Here is a 24,054-nt window from a genome sequence, read left to right as displayed (position 1 = left end):
ATTGACTAGCTGCCTCCGCAGCCTCCCTAACTAACGCGACAGCAGTGCCTGCTGTGTAGCCGGTAAATACCTGGCGACAGACAGCCATAACCCACGAAGGCTCATCACAGCACACCTCATCCGACTCGCGCAAGAACTCATTGAGTCGCGCGCCAAATGTGAATGCACCTCTGTAAGTTGCCGCTCTAACGTGGACGAGGAAATATCCTCGTCCCCGTCCTCCTGTGACACCAGCTACCTCTGCAGGACAGAGAGGTAGACTGAGTGCACCGCAACCTTAAGTAGTTGCACGGTGTTCCGATATGGCTCCTCAAAGGAGCGGTAAACCGAGCGCAACACCTGGTTCGATGAGGTAAAAGGCGGCAAGCGGCGACCCTGACGAGCCGACGCCTTGCTGTGGCCAGACGACCCCCAAGCGCGATCAAGGCGTACACGCACTCGTTGACAACGGGAGGGTCAAACAACGCATCCTCCCCCATCGAGTAGCGGCGGTTAAGCTCCGGGAGATCGAAACGCGAGCGGCTACACGACAGGAACGGATTAATTACCTCACTGATGAGTGAAGGTAAAATACGCAATTGAGTCTCAGCCACCCCACACGAAGCAAACGCTTCCCCAGGAAGACGAACTCCGCGGGATCGGTGGCGTCCAAAGGGACGACCACCTGCGGCATTTCTTTATATAACAACTTCGCTAAAGAGCGAAGGTAATCTGAGCAGCTGGATCTTGGCTACCCTGCACGGAGTAAACGCTTCCCAGGAAGACGAAACTCCATGGAACCGGGTGCGTCCGATGGAATGACCACCGGCGTCAGTGCTACCACGATCCATTCGGGTACATGCCGCGGGGACGATCCGAGCAAAAAGGTCCGAATCGGCCTCCGTTGGTTCAACGAAGAAAGAGGGCGTCGAGACCCCGTGGGATCGACCGCCGAAGCAGGGACCCCCGATGCACTGAGCGGAACCGAGGCAGGCGGCAAAGCCGGTGCTAGAGAACCACCAGTTCGGTTGCCGGTAACCCCGACGCACGAGGGACCCGTCAACAAGGACAACCGCCCAAGAAGATTCGAGTTGTCCGAATCGGCCAACCCCTGACTCAACAAAAAACCAGGGTGCCGAGACAACGTGGGATCGGGTGCCGAGACCCCGTGGGATCGGCTGCCGAAGCAGGGACCTCCGATGCACTGAGCGGAACCGAGGCAGGCGGCCCAGGCCGGTGCTCGAGAACCATCAGTTCAGTTGCCGGTAACCCCGACGCACGAGGGACAAGGCAACAAGGACATCAGACCCCGAAGAGCTGAGTTGTCCGAATCGGCCAACCCCTGACTCAACGAAAAAAAAACAGGGTGCTGAGACAACGTGGGATCGGGTGCCGAGACCCCGTGGGATCGGCTGCCGAAGCAGGGACCTCCGATGCACTGATCGGAACCGAGGCAGGCGGCAAAGCCGGTGCTCGAGAACCACCAGTTGGGTTGCCGGTGACCAACGGTACGAGACCCGATGGACCGGCGCCGGCAAGCGGAACTGCACCCGAGCCGGTGCTCGGTGCAGAATCCTTAGGGCCAGCGGGGAAAACGACACCAGAGCCGTAGCTTGGATCTGACATTCCCACAGGGACAGCACCCGTGCCTGAGCCTAAACCCAAGGCTTGGTGCACCCTATTCTCTCTCAAACGATCCCCCACCGCCAAGATCAGAGGAACGGATGCCAAGCTCCTGTTTCTTATAGAGATTGGACATCCCGTGCTGCTGCAAATGCCGGTGCGGGGTAGGGGGGTATGAGAAAAAGAGGGAAGAGGGAAAGAGGAGGGTATATCCCCTGACTTACCCCGCTTGACCCATGGAGTACGTAACTCAGAGGCGAAACTGTAACAATCAGAACCAAACTAATGGTAACTGATGTACAGAAAACATACGCAATAGAACACACAATATGCAAAATATAAACGCATGGGCGATAATAAATTGCCAAAATACATTTAACCCAGCTAAACAACAAAGTATAAGCGGATAAATGCAAGAAACAAGTGTGCACACATAATTGCGTAATGCTATGAAAAAGACTAACAGTCTTAAAACCAACATACCCATTTTGACTGAAACAAGAACAAATGGGTTAAGACATCTTAGCATGTAAAACATACTAAAAAGAAACAGGTAGGAATAAGTGAGACGCAAGCGAAACACTTCCTGCACTAAAAAGAAGCCATAAAGGCCGCCATCTTGTCTGCCACATGACAGGAAGATAGGACCCGACCGGCAACGTTACAACAATTTATGAATGAAAATTTCAGCCCAGAAATTCCAACTAACGCCCGTGCGAAAGAAGAGGAACCATACATACAGTAGCTGACTCTTTCTCACTCATAATTCCGTAGGTAGATAGCACAAACTATCTAAATGGACCACGTCTTTCTAGTCGAACGACAGCATGAAAAGTGAGGTGCGAGGTAGACGGCCAGAGTTACCTGCTCTTGGATGTGGGGGGGCCTGGGAGGCCCTGTAAGGGTGGTCTCACAAGACAAAAAACAAGTTTTTTGTTTTGTAAATATTTTATTATCAAAAATAGTTACAACTGTCGTAGGGATTTTTAATGGACATAAAAATGCTTATATGTACCCCAAGGAGGACTTCTTCTGAAAAAGAATGGCTGACTTAGTTCATCCATGTTATCTACTATGGTGGTCTGTGACACCTACCCATCTTGGGAGTTTCAGGTCTTCCGATTGCTCCCTCGGTGCTTTCTTCCGTGTAGCTGGAGACACGCCCAGGGTGGGGAGTTTCTTCAACTCACTCAGGGTCATGCCATGTTGTAGGGGGGTGTTGCCCAGCAAAGGCAGGTTGGACAATGGATAGCTGAAGGACAAAACCTGAATCTAAGCTCAATAATATTCATGATCTAACAGTCGTGAAATAACAGTCATTATTGTCTGTTTGTTGTGAAAACATACCAATGAATTTCACTCTGAACCAAAAAGTAAACCAAATACAGTTAAATTATGATTGTGAATCCTCATACCTTTATCCTGCCAATTGAACATTTATTCGACTTTGGATAAAACTAAAAGTTGTTTAAAAAATTATCATAGATCGAAATCGCTAATGTTGGTTTGTAATACAAGGGGGTAAGTGCAGTAGTTGGGACAGTCAGACAAATACACATGTGGTACGTGTTGAGCATTAACCTAGACCAACCGTATTTATTATCAGTGTTAGATTTAATGTGTAAACCAACTTGTAATACAAACTAATAATACCGATTTGAATCTATGATAGAATTTTAAAGACATTTTTATTGATTGATTGATTTTATTTCGGAAATGTAGGCCACCCTGCCAATAATTCACATACATAGTCATTTAATAAACTTGACAGAGTCATTCTTATATAAACTATGACATATGATGATGTTTTGCCGACAACATTTAAATATGCTTACATGATATGTTTAAATCATTTACAATTGTTTTCAATCCAGTTATGTCTCAATTATACAAAAGCACCTAGCTTCAAAGCATGATGCTTGTTACTAAGTGACATGATATCAGTAACATTACAATATTTGTTTGCAATATGTACGCATACATTTCTTAAGGTTTCATACAATGGACAAATTAAAAGAAAATGTTCATCATCCTCAAGCAATCTTTTTGAATAAATCTTTTCACAATATAGAAATGCTCTATTTTCAAATGGAATACTTTCCCAACATTCTGACTCAAAACCTAAATTATGGTTAGTCAAAAAGTTTAGAAAAGTCAAAAAAAAGGAAAAGGAAAAGTTGTGTTTTTATGTTTATCAAATATTGTTCAGGTTGAAGATGTTGTACAATGTTGTAAAATTTCCAAGAAGATTACCAACATAAATACCTTTACAGTCTGACTGCTTTATCATATCGAGAACGATTATCTTAAGTTGACTAAAATTCTGATATTCAAATGTTCAATTGGCAAGGCAACATCATGAAGAATCGCAATCTTGATTTCACTTTATTCAATTGATGCTTTTGTTTAATGTGAAATTCACTGAAACGTTTTCACTGCAAAAAGGCTATAAAAGTGCTTTTAATACTAGGTGGACACTTTTCTTGCAGAGATGGTACACATGACGATTGAGGAGGATGAGAGTGATGATGATTGATCAGAAATCCTGTCAACCCTTTTGTGATTATGTAACTATGACAATACAGATGATGGTGACGATGATTGAACAGGGATGACACTCAATCCTGGTTGTGACCTTCCCATGAAAATATGATGACACAGATCACAGTTTTACGAGTGTGTGTTTTCTGTATATTTTGTTATTAATTCAGTAATAATTATTATTGGGTCACAATGTTTAGTGTTTTGAACATTAAATATGATGGGTCACATTTTGTTTTAATAGATAATCAACACTTTTAGGATTCTGCTTTTCTGGAATATATCTGCTCCTAGTTTTCCATGTGTTTACTTCCGGAAGACTTATTCGAGGGCATTCTACAGTGTTGACAAGAGTTGTGTGTGCCCGAACTTTCGGGAAATGACTTAGAATATATAAAAGGGCTGGTTGGCGTCTTGAGGGCGACACTCATTCATATTTGTTGGAGTTACATAACTGCCAACGCTTGAAAACCCGTCAACGCCTGACCTACATTATCTGCTGTCACACCAATCGCTGTGTTGACATTCTGCACAGTTGATTACCTCTCGTACTGAGACTTTGGTGAGTTTGATATATTGTATTTTTGTGACCCATTGACTAAGATTTTGTTTCTCTTGAACAGTTTCTCTTGAATTGTATTTGTAATCAGCATTGTGAAATTGACTTGTGACTTTGTATACCTTGCTCTCATTGCATAATAATACAATTTCAACATTTATGACTTGTCTTTGTTCTGTTTTGCTGGTTCGCAAGAGGATTTCTTGCATCGTTTGTCACGGTAAATTCTTAACCGTAACAACAGAGACGATGACTGAGTAGGGATGACTGTCAATTCTGGTTGTGGCCTTACCATGTAAATATGATGACACAGATGACGGAGACAATGATTGAGTAGGGATGACTGGCACAGAACAATCCATGAGTGTAGTAGATCTGTGCCACCCTTTCCCGGACTGACTGCATCATCACGTGACCAGGTTAGCCCACAGCTGTACATCAGTAGTCATGGTAGTCTCAGCTGCCTAGCCCAGGAACATATCTGGAACAAACACTGCAAATATCAGCCATTGCAGCCACCAGTCTCCAGTATGAATCCAATAAAATTGTGTTTGGTCAAATTATCTGAACTCACATAGATTAACACTAAAATTTACAAAAATTTGCACAAGCATGCATAAATATCATTTGAAGAGAGTCCTCCTTGGGGTACTTATAAGCATTAAAATGTCCATTTAAAATCCTACAACAGTAGGAACTATATTTTATAATAAATAACTTAGAAAACAAAACCTAATTTTCTGAATAAAATTGATATTTTATACAAAACCTGACTCGCGCTTAATATGCTTGTCTCGTCAGTCTACGTGAAGACAGTAAAACACTAGAAATCCCTAGAAGTTCCCATGTAATTGTAGCTAACGTACAATACACTCACCCACCGGAGGCCTCCCGTTTCCACAGTACAGTCATATGACCAGCCATACTTGCCACTCTCTCTGAATCTTACAAGCCCGACATGAGAATTACTGTTAATTCAGCGTGCCTGAGAGGGGCGGTTGGGAAGGCTTGACCGCATGAATCAGGACATTTGGAAAATATAAATTTATTCAGAAAATTACATATTTCTCCGTATCCTGACTCATGCTTGCTATATTTACAGAATCTGATGGAAACGGTGGTGAGTCAGGCCACACTGTTGACTGCCATATAAGTATGTTCAGTACTCCCCCTTCATAAACAATAACTGCAGAAGATTGGTCCTGTTCTTCCAATGTTCATCTGTTAGATGGGGGGGATCATTTGTCATCTCGTGAAGCAAACATTGACTCAAATGTGAAGATACATAGATAAGGTAGTATCCTGCTAGTGTCTAATGCAACTGTATGTCAAGATTTCCATCAAGACCAGTCGTGGCACTTCTTCATGTACAAGTATCTTCATTATGAGTACAGGGTCATAATAACTCATGCTAGGCTGCTCAGACGTGTGCATGGATTCTAAACCATTATACTTTGCAGAGAGTCTTTGTCTCAACAAGTCTCATAATAAAAGGGTGAGGAAACTCAGAACCTTGTGGTTGATGTGCGACAACAAGTGGCCCAAATTGATGAATGCCAGTGATGTGCTCTGTAGTGACGTCCCATAGTCAGTGGTTGGCAAACACTGTATTGAGCCCTCCATTATAGTTGTTAGCAAGAAGTTTCCATGTAGAGCCAACGCCAACATCAAGGCTCTCACATCCTGTGGACTGGAAGCTTGTGGTGGCTCAAGTCCTGCTGCCTTGTAGGCCCTCAGTATAACGCCTCTCATCCATGCTGTGATAGTGTTGTGGGATACTTTCGTAGGTGTCTCAGTAGACAATGGAAAGAAAAGGTGCTTGAAATATTGTCTCCTTGTCTTAGTATGTTGGAGACCCTCTGACTGAGCATAATTATAAATCTTGTGTATCATGTGGGACCCAGTCTCTTGCTGGCCAATAAGGCGCCACCAGAATCAGTTTTATCTTTCGGTAGTAGTACTGGAGGGGGGTATGCGTAAGCGTTCAGCCCTTCCCATGAGATGCCGAGAATGCCTGTTGCCCACGCTAAGAGATCTGGCACTGGAGATACAGATGGTGGTATCTGCTTGTCGAACTTTGTGGCAAATAGGTCTATTTGTGGACATCCGAATGTGTTACTGATGAGTAAAAAATGTAGCATCCATTCCGTTGGAGATGGTTGTAGAGGGTGTGATAGCGCATTGGCCATCACATTGTGTGCACCTGGGATATGACGTGTTGATCCTTGCTTGTTTATGTAGACAGTAACTGTGGAGCTGTCAGTATGAACTCTTAGTAGTTTGTTCCTAAAAGCTGTTGACAAATGCCGTACTGTGTTGATTACAGCTTTCATCTCCAGGTGATATCCAGATTCCTGCTGCCACCTTGTTGTCCAGGTGACCACCCCAAACTTGTAGTGATGCTTCTACACAGAGATGGTTCTTGCAGACTGGCTCTAACAAATATGTCCTTGTGCAGATATTTGATTGGTGAGTCATAGTAGATATGGTCTCAAGTTGTTCAGCAGAGCTAACCAATCCAAGGTGTTAATATGCTGAATAAGGAACCGTTGTAATGGGTATAATTGTAGACATCCTCTTAAGGTCAAATCCTGCCCTGATGTGAGCAGACCGAGAAGACATTACCACTGTCGTAATGGTAATGAAGAGAGTAGAGCTTCTTCTAGCATGGCTTGAATTTTGACACAGAGATCCTCTTGGACGACGTTTCAGTTCAATGAAGAGATGAATCGGATCCTGAGGAATGGATATTGTTGCGGCTCTAATTCCGACTTCTGTTGAGTCACAAGCCATCTGAGCTGAGTTAGTTGCCTGATGGTTTAACTGTAGTCTGAGATGACTTGTCTTGTGATGAGCTTGAATGCCATCATCTAGATAAACAGCTCTGCGACGTCCTTGCTGATGTAGGTAGGTGATGATGGGCTTGGCGAGTAAGTAGCCATGGGGTCAAAGAAATTCCAAACCGTAGAAGTGTCTAGTGGTAGTGCTGACTGTTGAACAGGAAGTGCAGATATTTCCTGAAGTTTGTATGAATCGGAATGTGCATGTAGCCATCTTGTAGATCAATCAATAGACAATCTGCTGGACTGATGAGATGCCACAGTTGTGGCAGATGGATCATTCTGAATCATTCTGGTTTCAGTAGATAATCCTTGTTGAACTCCTTCATGTTGTATATAAGTCAAATCTTTTCCTTGGAGGTTTTCTTGGGTACTAAAAAAATCGGGGAGTAGAATCCTTGTGTTAGATGATCCAGGTGTAGTTCTTCAACTGCACCAATCGCTAGTAGACATGATGTAGCATCGGCTAACTTGTCTTGTTGATCTTTGGCATACACAAGAGTGCGGGATCTTTTGTGAGCGGTGGTGCTACCTGTAGTGGCATCTTGTAGCTATCTCATAGGATCTTCATGATGAAAAGTCTCCAGTTCTTCCAGTAGTGTAGACTCGTCCACTTGAACAACTGGGGGTTGAGGACTGATCTTCAGCGCTTTCCTCTTTTAGTGCCCCTGTCAGGATGTCCTGTTCCATGTGAGTGCCAGCTTCCTCCGGGTGAGCGGCGAAAAGAGTTCTTGCTGCCATGAGCGATGTACCTCTTGTCTCTCGCTCTCTGGACCCTGGAGAACTTGACATGTTGGAGTAAGGCTGCTTGAGGAGTCAAAGTGTCAGTAGACTCTACCATCATTACTTCCGTGGCGTCCTTGGTATCAGATTTAGTGACGTCTTCAATTTAGCAAAGCTGTCGCCCCAAGATGACGCTGATTATAATCCTTGCTGGCTTAGTAGACTCAATCCCACAGATGTAGACACTACATGCTCCGAGCTGAATTGTTGATCATTTTCTAAATGTGTCTGGAATGTGTTGTTGCTGGTACTTAGTTGCTGGCCAAATGGCCGTCGACAAAGTTTCAGGGATCGTAGATATTGGCGCAGCCAGAGGAAACGTCAACATGTTGAATCCCTTGTTACTAATCTTATAGCTGTGAGCTTTGTTGGAGTCCTTTGACGGAGAGACAAGATCCAGTCTGTTTGTAATCAACGACGTGATCTCAAGAGTCTCAGGTTCCTCTGGAGATGGTGATTGATGACATCTAACTGTCCATTGAAACATCTCCGTCCTTTCGCGAATGCATTTGCATGTAGGGAAGTATGTCCATGCATTGAACGTTGATCCTCCTGTCTATGTGTATCCCTTGAATGATTGTCATTCTGTGAATGTAGACAGTGAAAGCTTGCAACTGTAGTGGGTTCCATGAGTGTGAGCACTCGGCAAGTCGATGAAAGGAGCTTCATCCATACTGCGACGAGATGATGAGCTGGTGGCGATGATTTCTGTAAACAGGAGTGTGCATACAATGCCTCCTCTTCATCTGACGGACCTAATGCAGCCGATGAACCATCACATAGGGCGACTGTAGTTGCAGTTGCTGACTGTTGTATGAAGAGACTGGTGTCCAGTGACTGCAGTGTATGCAGTAGCAGCTGATTCACAGAACCTTGTGATGTGTTGAGTGTACATGTCGCAGATATCTGTGTAGTAGACTCTCTGAAGTGCAGCGTTGTTGTCAACGTAGTTAATGAAGACCTAGCAGACGCTGAATGTTGATCAGGAGTGGTGATGATCTGTCCCTCAGGCAGAAGTAGTGGAGGTTTGTCGCATATGTGATGCTCGTTATGAGAGACAATCTCATGGATGAGGACTTTGTAGAAGCTGTGCAGTGTAGTTGCAACACTGATCTAGCAGTTGACGTTGAAATGATCCTGATTTTGACAATATCTTCTTCTGTTATCTACACGAAGTCTCGCTGGTATCTTAACCATGCCGCCCACGTGCATCTGGCTGATTACTAAAATCAGCTATGATCAACGTACGGGTTACTACAAGCAGAATCAAGCGATTTAGACATGACTTTGCGAGAGCCTATGTTGTTTGACCTTAGCATTCCTTTGAACAGTACATAAACATAATGCAAAGTCTGAATCAGACACATTCTTAGAAAGTTCAAAGCAAACAGTGGAAGAACAAATAGGTTTGCGGGAAGGACATAACAGACACAGATCAAACGCTGAAACCATAGCAACATGGAGACAAAGCTGATAGAAGCAAATATAAGCAAAACTTATCACCGTATTGGAACCTAAAGTGCCTCCAACCGTCCTCGTCCGGTGATGAAGGAGAGAGTGACAAGCATGGCTGGTCATGTGACCATTTTGCTGGGAAAGGGAGGCTTCTGGTGGGTGAGTGTATTGTACATCTGCCTCCATTAGGAGGCAAAGAGGGACGAGACAAGAATAATGTGCATGAGTCAGGATAAGAAAAAATGCATGTTTTTGTCTAGTTTGGCCATCCCTACAGGGCCCCTTGAGACCCATAACAGTGCTCATCATCTGGCTAGCACAACTCCTAATGCCATCACATGTCAGATGAGAGTGAACCTCCATGAGGTGCCATGCCAATAATAGGGATGATGAGTCATCCTCACCTGATCCATGTCCACAAGATGCCTCTGAAGTGCAGAGAGATTGGCTGAGTGGATCACGACCTTCATTTGTTGGACAGTGTTCTGACACTTTTCCTCAAAGGAACGGTACGCTGTCTTGAATGTCTGGCTGTTTGTTACAAAGGGGGACAGGTGACGGCCCTGTCTAGCCAAGGTTAGAGTGTGGTCAGATGAGTGACTGAGAGAGAGTGACCAATGCATAAATGCAGTTATCAATCAACAGTAGCTCAAACAACCCTCCTCCCCGATCAGGTACCAGCTGTTCATCTTAGGAAGGTCTAACCTAGACTGGGTAACTTGGAGGAGGGGTTACCAACCTCACTAATGAGAGAGGGAAGACTATGCAAGTGTGTCTTGGCGGCCTTACTTGGGGGAAAAGTCCTTGTTAGGAATCTGAAACACTCCGGGGTCAGGGCCTACCGAATGGACCACCACAGTGGTGATATTATTGGGTACCTGCCTTAGGGAGGACCTGAACAAAAAGGAAACCTCCACAATATCTGTCTGTTTCCACACAGAAATCTCTGAGGGTGCCCTACTGTCTGGTGCCAGTTCCCTGAGGAGTGACCACCCCTGGAGCCTAGGCTCAGAGCAGGTCTGCACCATGGATAAGAAATACTAAACTCATCCCACCAAAGTGTGAATGACTAACCTCAAAATGGTCATGTGAAGGACGTTTGCCATCTTGCAAGCGACACGGCTTGAAAACTAGTGACCAGCTGGCAAAGTTACAGTAAATTATGAAGGAAAAAAGACGAGTACGATTTTATCAAGTAAGAAAGGAACCATGAATACAGTCATCCTTTTCCTTGATCTTATCTTGTAGAATTCCTTGAAGTTCAATGAACACACACCTCCTACTCAGAGAATGACGGCATGAAAAGTGAGCTACGAGGTTGACAGTTAGAATTACCCACTCTTGGCTGTTGGAGCCTCAAGGGAACCCCATAGGGATGGCTGACGGAACACAACAAAAGTTTTTTGATACGTTTACAACTGTCGTGGGATTTTAACAGGACCATTTCAATCTAATCAAGTACCCCTAGGAGGATCTCTTCTGAAAACAATTAATGAAAATGATCATCACAACCAAGTTTGGGGTAGAACAGACTACAGATATCCACGTTCTTAATCATGCAATGTATGTATCATGTACAATATTCTACAGTTTGGGGTAGAACAGACTACAGATATCCACGTTCTTAATCATGCAATGTATGTATCATGTACAATATTCTACAGTTTGGGGTAGAACAGACTACAGATATCCACGTTCTTAATCATGCAATGTATGTATCATGTACAATATTCTACAGTTTGGGGTAGAACAGACTACAGATATCCACATTCTTAATCATGCAATGTATGTATCATGTACAATATTCTACAGTTTGGGGTAGAACAGACTACAGATATCCACGTTCTTAATCATGCAATGTATGTATCATGTACAATATTCTACAGTTTGGGGTAGAACAGACTACAGATATCCACATTCTTAATCATGCAATGTATGTATCATGTACAATATTCTACAGTTTGGGGTAGAACAGACTACAGATATCCACATTCTTAATCATGCAATGTATGTATCATGTACAATATTCTACAGTTTGGGGTAGAACAGACTACAGATATCCACGTTCTTAATCATGCAATGTATGTATCATGTACAATATTCTACAGTTTGGGGTAGAACAGACTACAGATATCCACGTTCTTAATCATGCAATGTATGTATCATGTACAATATTCTACAGTTTGGGGTAGAACAGACTACAGATATCCACGTTCTTAATCATGCAATGTATGTATCATGTACAATATTCTACAGTTTGGGGTAGAACAGACTACAGATATCCACAAGAATGAAGATTTTTATGGATATCAACTTCTTTATATGAGAACACAACGTTTCGGAGTTAATGCTTACTGCTTCATCAGGTAATAGAGAATGGGGTACAGAGCTACATTCATTCTTATGTATTTCACTTCTAAATGTCCTTCAAAGACTTGATACAGATATCCACGTTCTTAATCATGCAATGTATAGAGTGTTCACGAATAGTGTCTGACCCTCTGACAAATCTGGCAGATTTGGCAATGGTAAGACAGAAGTCCCCAACCTGCTGGCCCCAGTGTCTGACTGAATATATCACAATGACTTTGTCTGAAGTTGTTATTTCTGGCATGTGACACTTCTTCACTGTTCATAAATTTATATTCATAATGTTTGTCATCATATAATGTTAATAATTTCAATGCCAATTATGAGAAATCTGAAATGTGTGTTTAATTTTATTCTGTGGGTCCTGTGAATTTTCAGTGGGTCAGACAGACATCTGAAACTTACAGGACCCAATGTCCTGTTGCTTTGAAACACCATTCGTAAAGACTGCTGTATATATCATGTACAATATTCTACAAAAACAAACACCATGAACCAAAGTTCATAAAAGAGAGTGAATATGTTTTTATGCCATTTTTAGCAGAAGTCATCAGAAATGGGCCTCGCACAGTTTACTTACTCTCTGGAACAAACATGGGTTTTCACTGTGACTATGTACACTTTAGCTGGTAGGGTACCCTACCGCATCCTTTAAGAAGTGATATCACCTTCTACATCACTTTCCAGGCTAACTAGGCACAGTATTTATCCTGCTAATGAAGAACATGCTAAAGAAGGCCGACAACAGAACTTTAAGCTTCAAGCTTCTCACATAATCACATCAGTCAGATGTGAAAGGATCAAAAGAATTATAATCATAATAATACATATTATCTTTAATTTCAAGACAAAATCTGACTAAGTCTGAACAAGTCTGTCACATTGTACAGTTGTGTTCTTCATGTGGAGCTCCTACATGTATTTGAATAGGATAAAAATAAATCATAGAGATCAATAAACATTGACTACAGTCCATTTGGACTGTAAATAATGATCAATTATTGATTAACACCTGAGTTGTAACTATGGTGAAAAAACAAAAGTCTGTAAAAATCAAGATATTTCATGTCATTTGTGACAATCATGACAATCATACCAGAATTACTCAAAAAATTATAATCTCGAAGTGACCTTGTAACTTTGTGCATTGTGTTATTTTGTCCAAACATTCTATGAAAAATACCATTGATGACAAAGTTTCATATCGATAATTATTTGTGATTCTGCTCATTAACCATATTTCCAATTATGGAATGCCAATAATTTTACTCTTGTTTAACAGATCCTTCATTCACAACATCCCTTGTTTCTATATGACTTGTTGGTTTGTATATCTTTCTAAACAATAATATGAATAAATTATCAAAAATCAGAAACACTGCTAGTAAAATAGCCTTAGTCCTTTCACTGCAGTGGTAAAATGAAAATTCCACTGTCAAAATTGCTTCAGACTTGTACAATTTCTTCAAAATGAATAAAAAACTTTCATATTTCTTTCAAACCAGCTTTCGAAATAATCGCTGGCCTAGAGGTCCAGAGCTGCTTTTTGTTGTTGTCTTGGGCTGGCAGTTTCAAATATTTGCAGGCCCTTGTGGCCTTTAGTAAATTATCTGCCTTTCATCTTCAACTGGGTTCTTTCCCATATTTTTCCTTATTACCGGGTAATACTGGAGAATGATCCATGATCCATCGTGGTATGATATCTTACAATTTCACTTCCCGGTATTTCACCATTTAGTGCAAAAAAAGTTCAACACTTGTCTTGAACAAATAAAACTTCTTTCTGGGTCACAGGCTTTGCTAACTACCTTTGCAGAAACTGTGAAACTCTTAACAGCGTAGTCAACTTTGTTTTTATTGGTTTGACTTTAACAAACTGTGCCTCCAGATTTCAATTCATCCTGTAAATTTTCAAGCCCATGTGCCGCAGCACGCCCTGATGGCCATAAAAGGCAATTAAAGTATCGCACACACTGTTTCAAACCCCTTTTTTCAGAACTAATAGACAATGAAAACAATCATTCCACTTCCAGCATTGTTATTTTAAAGCCATATGTTAAAATGCTAAACATGTTTGTCCAAAGTGTAATGGTGTCAATTAGTGTAGTGCTATCACAGCATCTGATAAAAAAACAAATTCAATCTCAGGCAAAAAAGTATTGCCATTACTATCTTATTACCTAGGCATATCTGGAATTGAGACAAGCTAACTGGACATGTCAAGTACGTTTGTGTACTTCGCTTAGTCGTAAGTCCAAAAATGCAGTTGTTGAAATAAACATAGTCTCATTTCATTTATATGTCTCGGCTTTCATAATAATTTGCCTTGTTTCCCCACCATAGATCCCTATGTACCTATTTACAGAAGTATGTAGGGATAGCTCAGAGACCAGTTCATTATTCAGCCAGAAGTCTGCTACAAAAAAGCCGTCAGCCGTCTGCTACAAAAGTTTGCTCTGTCAAAAATATGTTTTTAGAATGATAACTCACTTTGTGGATGTGAGCTGAATCTCTCTGATAAAAAGACCAAATTAAGAAAAAGGATTCAATATATATTTGACCCTCTCGAAAAGTGTGCATTATTTTTTAACTTGAAATATACAAATATATTGACAGGCCATTGAGTCCTTTCTGTTTTTTGAGAATTCTAAACGGCTGATCTAACGTCTAACTGGCAGCCTCTTGTTGGTCTAAAAACTTCTGTTAAATCATCACATTCTTTTTATTTTGATTTCATTTTCACTGTACCATGAAAGATGTTTACAAACATGCTAATACTGATTACACAAAGGTTTGTCACTGCTTACCAGGTATTATTCGATCAAAGTATCATTGAAATGAAGAGATAAATCTGCACGAAACTTCTCCACTGAAATTTGTAAAAAAAATCCAAGGGCCAAAATCACAACCCCAGACTACAGTATTCAAACAGCGTTCTTGTCAGGTTCGAGTTTAGGTTAGAGCTTGGGTTAGGGCAACCTAACCCTGGCGACAGCAATGTGAAGCAGTTTGTGGTATTTCCACCATGACAACATGCAGTGCAGTACAAATCGAAGGAATAACATACATACATATATTTCTTCTTTCTTCTCCCTCTAGATTCCAAGTACAAACTATTTCTGACAATAAATAGACTATGATTCACACAAGATCACCTGAGGTGGTCCCTCACACTTTTTTTATCAGTCGGGAAGCTACCGAGACGAAGCGGGAATTGGATCTAGACTATATCACTAGTTCTTAACGTTTCCCGTCAAACATAAATAATACGACCTATAAATAGAAATAAAATTATGTGATAATATAATCGCTATCCCGTCTGAAACAAATGTAAACTCACACAATTCGGGTATGTTTTGCACGACCGGAAGTACTTCAGAACAAACATTGTAAAATCCGGAACATTTCAATTCTGTTTCCGCTTTCATTCTAGACTTGATAAGGCTTCACCTGCATATTTAAAAATCAATAGAGTTTCATTTAAGAGTACTTAGGTGCCACTGTTTGTTTTATTTTAAATTACCATTTCATCTATGAAAAGGAAGGAAGGCTTCAATGTAAGGCTGAGAATAGGTGTTGATAGAAATCAGATAGTGTTTAGGCCTACACTACATAAGCAAAAGGGCGGAAGGACAAAACGGCTGAAAAAGGACCGAGACCTAAAATCAAATGGGCCGAAATGAAAAGTCAAAAAGGCCGAAAAAAGCACATAAGATAAAAAAAGTTATAAATTACATAGTAAGATAGTGTAAATAGTATATGGTTTGTTGTTGTGATTTTAAATGGAATTTGAAAAGTGAGACTCAAATATTTTCGTTGTGAAGTGTCTTGATTCAGTGTTATGACTGATCCATATGAAAGAGAGAGAGCCCAAAGCTACAGTTTCCACAAGAGCATAATTTCCACATGTATACAGTTAATTTATCCAAGAAACTTCCAAGAATGGACATCCTTCATTATACATCATTGATCAAACAGGGTAACATATTGTGGGAGGGTCGTCGTATTCAATAACAATGACAATTTATTCAATATGGAGGCCACGTGACCCAAAGTACATTTTATATACGCAAATACAGCGTTGTATAATGGAGATCAAGTACTGTGAAGTCGATGTAATCAAAATGTCAGGTTTCGTTTCAGGTAGATAGTTATAGGACCACTAAACTCAATTTTAGTCATAAACGAAACACCATTTTTTTTAAAAAAAAAGAACTTGGGGTTAATTAATACCAAGCGCTTAAAAGTTGCTAAAAAGCCGTCTGCTTCTCTCTCTCGCCCGCAAACGAAACCGCAGACAGGTTACGTAACTCTGTCGCCATAGCCCTACAGTGACGTCATAGAAGGAACGGTTTCCAGGTAAATGTATAGAAAATCTGTAGGAAGCTTGTCATTTTGCTGATTTCTCGACGTCACCAAAGACATGCCGAATTGTTGTGTTGCCGTCAATTGTTCCTTGGGGTCGGGTGATGGTGTCACTATGCACAGATTTCTACCAGACTCCGTAGTTTGTGCTTAAATTGGTTGTTAGTGTGTGCGAAGTGAGCTTTGTGGAAGCCTGTGGTGTATACTAAATCGGATGGTTCGCCCCCTACCACGCTTCCAGGATAGAAAATGGAGTTTAAGTTTCATCGAGTTTATAAGATGAAGACTGCTTACTACACATTGCTGGCAAAAGGATTTTGCATGGATATATCGCTTTCTTCCTTGGAAACGAGGTTGTGGTCGAAGTGTCAATATTATCGTAAGTAATCTTATATTGACCCCTTATATTGACCGATTCCAAGAGTGAAATTGTTATGTTATAAGCAATGTCATGTAAAATCCTAAAGTCCATCAATGAAAATACATATTTTACTACCAGTAGAAAGTAATTTTGATGTTGTAAGTCAGTGAAAACAAACTTAAATAGCATTCATCCTCAGACAGGGCGCCGAGATTTTTGAAAATCCTGAAGTCACGGGATAAAGTACGTTAGAATTATTGAGATTATGGTTTGTTCTCATCAAGTTAGAAAATCAAAACCACTTTTTACTGGTAGTTAAATAATTATGCATTTGAATCATAGCCAAAAGTATTTTGCATGACACAACTTTTAACATAAGGACTTCTTTTAAGGGAGCAAGGTGGGGTCGAAGTGACATTTATATTGCAAGCAATGTTATATTGACCTCCACCTCACTTCCAAGAGTGAAATTGTTATGTTATAAGCAATGTCATGCAAAATCCTATTGTCCATCAATAAAATACATATTTCACTACCAGTAGAAAGTAATTGTCCTTTTGTAAGTCGGTGAAAACAAACTTAAATAGCATTCATCCCAAGACAGGGCGCCGCCATTTTTGAAAATCGTGAAGTCATATCCATTTGAATTAACGAGATTATGTATGGTTCTCATCAAGTTAGAAAATCAAAACTACATGAATATGTATTTGAATTATTACCAAAAGAAGTTTGCATGACACAACCTGTAACATAACCTAAGCGAGGCCGGGGTCGAAGTGAAAATACTGCGCGATAAATTTCTTCACTTGCGAAATTTACTTGGTTTGTAACGCTCACTCACCAGTATGTGGACACTTGTCAATATACGTCTTTATACTTGGTCTCATAATCCTAATTACTTTATAATCATACTTGTATGCATTTTGAAACTTAATAAAAAGAAGCGATCTGCGAATGTATAACAGGAATGTAATATGTAGACATTTCATATTTTCCTATATGAATCATAATTCGCACGCACGCCCTAGTGTATGTCGTCTGCATCATTACACTTAACGACGAAAACAATGATTCTGTTGAAAGCTACGACAAGTTATTAAGAACAAAAATGCAAATATTAAAATTAACGTTATAGGAGCAATGTCAGGCTATTACCTTGTTCAAGGAATATATCCATCAATATCCACAAAAACGAGTGATATATAATTCATCTGCAGATTTCCCAAGTGATGTGTCTTTTAACAGTCTAATATACGAAAAGGTGATGTATCGTTTCAGGTTTTTCACATGGCTTTATATTAGTTTCATTGGTTACGCAAGATAGCACACCTGGCAACTAATTGCATAATGTGCGTCATTCTTTTTAAAAAGTTATTTAGTTAGCCAATAATGAGCAATCAATGTATCGGCGGTTAATCCTTTGAAAGAAGGGGTGTTGTTTCACATAGACACAGACACGACAAAGTGTATTCAGTGTAGATTAGTAAATGTACATACATAAACACTACCTTTTGACAAATCCCCCATTTAAATCCCCATAAAACTAATTAATCAATCAGCGTGTTATCGGTTAATCCTTTGATCGATCCAGACAAAAGAAATGCCAAATGGGGGCCTTTGTCGGGTAATCTAAGTGGCGTTACCACTAATTATACCTGTTATAAATTCATTAACTGAGCATCAAGTGAATGATGACAAATAACGTGTAGGTTTATACCACCTAACACGGATTACAACCTAGCGACACCAAGTGATTTTGACAGAATCGTCTATGAAAACATGGGTTGTAACTCGAAAACTAGGCAAAGCAGGAGACAAAACGTAATGAAAGCAGATTGTGAGAACATATAGCTTTCATTTTTCTCAACAGCTGTCGCGATTTCAGGTTTGTACAAACCTGTAAACGAAACAGTTTACCCCCTGAAATGTAGATGAATACTGCACAGACCCTCATTTCTATACCCACTATTACGTCACGGAGACGCGCCGCTCTGATTGGTTGAAATTTCGTTTGCGGTTGAGAATTGTGCACTGTTGACAAAAAGGTCGATTTAAGGTAATTAAAGATCGAAATGAGCAGTTTTAATGACGGGGTTTCATTTATAACGATGTCAGCAAGTGATTTTGCATTTGTACCCTATTAGAGTATATGTGACCTTTAAGGCTAGAATGTGTTTCTAGTCAGCTGATGTTACAGACGATAATATTTAGCACGTGTTGGGTTAACATGATAGAGGGATGGAATAATGTCCTTGTGGCTTTCAGAGTAATAGGGACAAATAAGCAAAAAAAGTGAAACTCGTCCTCCTCAACCTGTTGTAATTGGCACTTAGTGTATACTAACATTCTTCTCTTGGAACTTTCATCAAACCGATACTGTTGAATAATTAACTTATGTGAAAGACAACGAAACTTACATAGACTTCTTTTCAAATTGTGTTTGTCAGCAAGTGAGGAAAAGTATTTCTCAGGAGTTAACAATGATTTCAACTCAGAGTATGCACTCAGGAAGTGTCAATTACTAATCTTAAAGTGCCAGTCTTGAAGCTGACTATCTTCACAACGTTGTTCAAACTCTTGAATACATATGTCATTGTGACCACAATCCTGGGCGATGCAAACATGAAAAATACCAGAGTAATAAGCTAACTCTTGACATCCAATTTGTTTTCCCATTTTTATCATATACCTTGAGCATCTCATAATAGGCCTTTGGATGTCTACTACATTCCATAGTCGACACAAGTACTTCATACAACAAGTATAATATCTGTCACAAAGCAGGTATCTGCCTGTCTCACAGAGAATAGCATTTGTGGATACTATCTCACTGACTCCCATAAATCGCTTAAAGAAGTTTCATTGTACTCTTTCGATTGATGTCTCTATGCATTTAAATACATGAATACTTAAATGCATTGAATACTTTCCATGGGTGTAAATATAGACATAATGGCTCCATTTTGGCACCGAAAGGCAAATTGTAATATATCCGAAAAATCTGCCATTGATTTTGCTAACTAAAGTTTGATTCCTTTTAAAGGGAACTTTCCAAGAAGTATGCCCAGACAAGATGTTAAGGTGATACCTCTGTGATACCTTTTGTTTTTTTGCCCTTATATAGTGGTATAACCATACCGTTTGGGACAAATTAAGAGTCAGAGTCATTGTCGCGACTAATCATTATGGGAGGTTTGCTTTTGTTGTCCAAATCTAGTGCCAGAGTGCCAGAGTGCAGCCCCACAGCAGAGGCAGGCAAACTTGTTTCAGTCCAAGTAAGATCTCATTTAGAAGTAGTTAATTAGTAGTCTCCTAATTAGAAGTAGTTAAATTGTTAATTGAACTTCCTTAATTGTTAGTTAGAGATATTAACGAATCGAATTGTTTCTTAATTAGATCAATCAACCTTGTTATAGTCTAACAAAAGTCCTTCGACTTTCACCACAGCCCATTAATTTTGACTTTTTACCTCGGCCCTTTTGACTTTTTCCATCTGCCCTTTGACTCGACACGTTTTTCGTCCTTCCGCCCATTTGACAATTTTCCAGAGTACACAAATTAAACTAACTGTTATTATTGACATAATGTGATCATTTACTGCATTGGGCATAAGTTGTGTTGGAGACAACAGTGGCACTGTGCTTGTGGTTCAGTAGTTGTCATCATCTAGCGAGATTTCCAAAGACTTACATGTTTATTAACTGTTACAAGACTAATTTTCATAAATTGAGTAGAAGTAATTTTATTTTGATATTTTGCACACATTTTGGAAATCATCTTCAGCTACGTGCATATAAATACAATTGTCTGTTGATTAGTCATCGAATGACACATGAATAAGCACCATATATAAGTACAACTTTTAATCTATCCCATAGATTCCCATGTTAACCTGATTGGTATGTCATTACATTGAAATTGTTGCAGTTCTCTTAGAAATTATCGGAAAAACGAAAACAAATATGTGTATGTGAGTATGTAGCTTAGATGATTTCCTAGCTGATACGTATTGAAAGCAATTCAACCGAAGTTATTCTCGCAACAGTTAATTAACTGGCAAGTCTATGGAAATATCACCAATTATGGCTCACCTATACCAACTACTGTATACTGTATGAGTGAATGAGAGACTAGATGTGTTTTACGTCGTTTCATCTCGGTGGACACCATGCAGAAATTGGCATAACATACTTAACTGTATCAATTCAAGTCAAAGTGACTTGTTTCCGGTCAGAGATTTGTTTGAAAGGAGAGAATATTCATAACCCATAAACGGTTAGAATCATGAAAAGATTAAAACATAAAACCATTAATATATAGTGACGTTGGCAAATCACCGTGGGGTCGCCTAGCTGTGATACATAGAGTTCACTAACATATATCTTAGCTTGGGGTCGCTGCAATTTCCTTACCCTACCGTTAATTATTTATAATACTTACAGTACCAATATACCGTTCGTTCCTTGTCTTGTGCCAGCCTAAACATACTCATCAATTTCCAAATCAGATGGATATATAGTGGAACCCCGCATATCCGGATCCCCAATATACAGAAACACCGAAAACCGGACATGAAACAATGAAATGAAGTACACAACTCATGTTATCCTTTATTCAGATACCGAATGCAAAGCAATACCGAAGAGTCGACAATCACGTGACATCTGATAGTTTACACATAATGGTTATAGGTAAAACTCCATCGTATATCTGGATTAATATTTGTGATCTATTTATGCGCCAAACAGGCAAATACATACTGACCGGCAAAAGAAACGCGAATAGTGTGAAATGATGATATTGAGAGCATAGCATTTTCTCTATTAACTTTTCTTTCTCAAGAGACTACAAGAGCTCGAAAGAAAGCACATAGTGTGTTTATTCTCCACATGACATGAAAATCCATTCACTCATTGGATGCCTCAGGTATTCTCCTTAAAAAATGGACGAAATACTGGTCTCCACATTTCGTCGAAGCAGCGCCTGCAGTTACACCTTTTCCACGACCGTGCCCATTGTTCTGAAAGATGACATGTTGAACATGACGTCCCCCAAAACACGAGGAAAGACCCTCCCCAACGATCTCTCTCCAAAACACAGGGTTCTGAGAATCTTTGACCTTGACAACGCCATATTCTCAATCCGTTCAACCGGAAGCTGGCAGGGGTAATGGTGGCGAAGAACGATCGGAATATCACGAGAGACTCTTAAAATGCTGAATAAAACATATTTCACGTGAGTAGTTATTAAATTTATGGGGTTGGAAATCTGAGAACACAACCAAGTCAGGAAATGGGAGTGTACCTTTGATGGTGGCGATATTGTATTTTGACATGGAAAATATTTTTCGATCCGAACTAAGTACATTGCCAACCTTTGCTCGCTTCGCTCGCATATAAGAAGACGTGTCATAGTTTCTATGCTGCGCATCCAAATTTGCGTTACAGTTTGCCCGCAACCAACGTATGGTCGATGGCAACCGAAACGAGAGTGAGACGGCGACGCACAGTATTGTCGCTGATGGGTCTCGTGGCACGGGCTGTTGTGGTAGCTGTGGTCTGTCTCAGTCCCTGAACAACATTTTTTCCCTACATCCTAGCAATCCCGGCAGTGACAAGGCTCTTAATAAATCAAGTCATGGGTCATGGATATAACTATAGATAAAGGTAACATAACTATAGATAAAGATTAATGTTAAGATGGATGACCCTCTATCAAAACATGACAAATGGCTGTATAATGGTTCTTCAATAGAAACTGTAAATGTTTACAAGTTTCTTGGACTTATGGTGACACCTAAATTAATTTGGACTAGAGCATGGAACAAGCTAGTGAAGCACTTTGGTGTGCTAAATCATTGATAAGACGCTGTATGTATATTTTTTCGGACGCATTTTGTATATTTGATACGCAGATTGTTCTAATGCTTAAATATGGCGCTGAGATCTGGGGTTTTAAAACAAGAAGGAACAGTGAAATTGTCCATCGGAAGGTTTGGAAATTCATGTTACATAATGATTAAAGATCTCTTATTGCTGGGAGAGGAAATGACCCCCACTGTCAAATGTTTACTTTGTAAAATGTATCAAATATTGGGTAAAATTATCCAGATAGATTCCGTTATCAATTTATGAATTTTTATAGTCGATTGAATCGGGAAAAGGACATGGACAAGTTATATAAAGCATTTACTGTTTCGGCATGGGTTTGGATTTATATGGAACGCGCAATCTGTTGATGATCCAAGATATTTTTATGTAAAGTTTTTGAAAATATTAATGATTGTCCCCACCAAGATTGGCACTCATCTCTTCATGAAAGCAAATCACTGTGTTTCTATTACTCTCATAAATTGATGAATTACACGGTATTCAGTTAATCAGAGAAGGCCCGGCTACTGCCAATGATAATGTTGCAGATTCGTTAATACTGCATTCACGTGATGAGGTTTGGTAATGTAGCACGCGATTGTATTTATCAACTTTGGTACAATATTTATGTATATAAACGTTGTTACAAATGAACATTTGTATTCATTTGCAGCCTACACTTTATAACAGTAAATGTCATTAATTCTTAGTTCATCAGTCACAATCTTCCCCACAGCATTCACGCCAGACCCAATACAAAACAATTTCAGAATCCTCAGGCTACTCTGCTGAAATCACTAATTAGCAATCTAGTGTATATCGATCTTGTCAATTGTATATACTCCCCTTGCAGTTATGTAGTATGTATATAATTCTCTTTGTTGCAACCCCTCGTATCACTTGCTCGACAACAGTGTTAGTACCTACAGCGAAACGTCGCACTCACTGCAGCAAAGATGCTGACTGTCTCTAGTACTTGGTTTCATCCATACATGTTCTAAAATGCCCCCCCCCCCCACCTCCAATGAAGTTACTGTGTATGACCCCAATGCCGGCGTTCCCCACCGTGTGGTGCTGGTATACTGCTGCAAGCGGCGTAAAATCACACTCACTCAGTGTTCAGATCGGAGTCGGTCCTCTGTGCCGGCGGGGTTATACTGCAGTATAGAATGCCAGTAAGATAACATTATACAACCGACAAACTGCTGCTGTCGTTGCTGCAGTCTGGTGACTACACCCGCACCCACTTATTCCCCATAGAAAGCTATGAAAGTGCACTAAGCACGAACGCTACGTTAAACCTGTTTT

At 40.3% G+C, this 24,054-nt stretch overlaps 1 protein-coding gene across 2 annotated transcripts in view; it reads right to left on the bottom strand.

Annotated features, from left to right (window-relative positions):
• The window catches only part of LOC137256180 (sterol regulatory element-binding protein cleavage-activating protein-like), a 37,539-nt gene extending 32,386 nt beyond the window's left edge, over positions 1 to 5,153 (bottom strand). For both annotated transcript variants that reach the window (XM_067793889.1, XM_067793890.1), the window contains exons 1-2: positions 4,995 to 5,153; positions 2,698 to 2,854 (exon numbers count right to left, since the gene is read on the bottom strand). In XM_067793889.1, coding sequence (XP_067649990.1) covers positions 2,698 to 2,854; positions 4,995 to 5,110 — 273 coding nt within the window. In that variant the 5' untranslated portion in view covers positions 5,111 to 5,153. The remainder of the gene's footprint in view (positions 1 to 2,697; positions 2,855 to 4,994) is intronic.
• Positions 5,154 to 24,054: the final 18,901 nt, after the last annotated feature.

Source organism: Haliotis asinina, chromosome 11 (assembly GCF_037392515.1).
Source record: "Haliotis asinina isolate JCU_RB_2024 chromosome 11, JCU_Hal_asi_v2, whole genome shotgun sequence".
NCBI lineage: Eukaryota > Metazoa > Mollusca > Gastropoda > Lepetellida > Haliotidae > Haliotis > Haliotis asinina.
The sequence above is the reverse complement of the archived record's forward strand: the minus strand, read 5'-3'. Positions and strand labels throughout refer to the sequence as shown.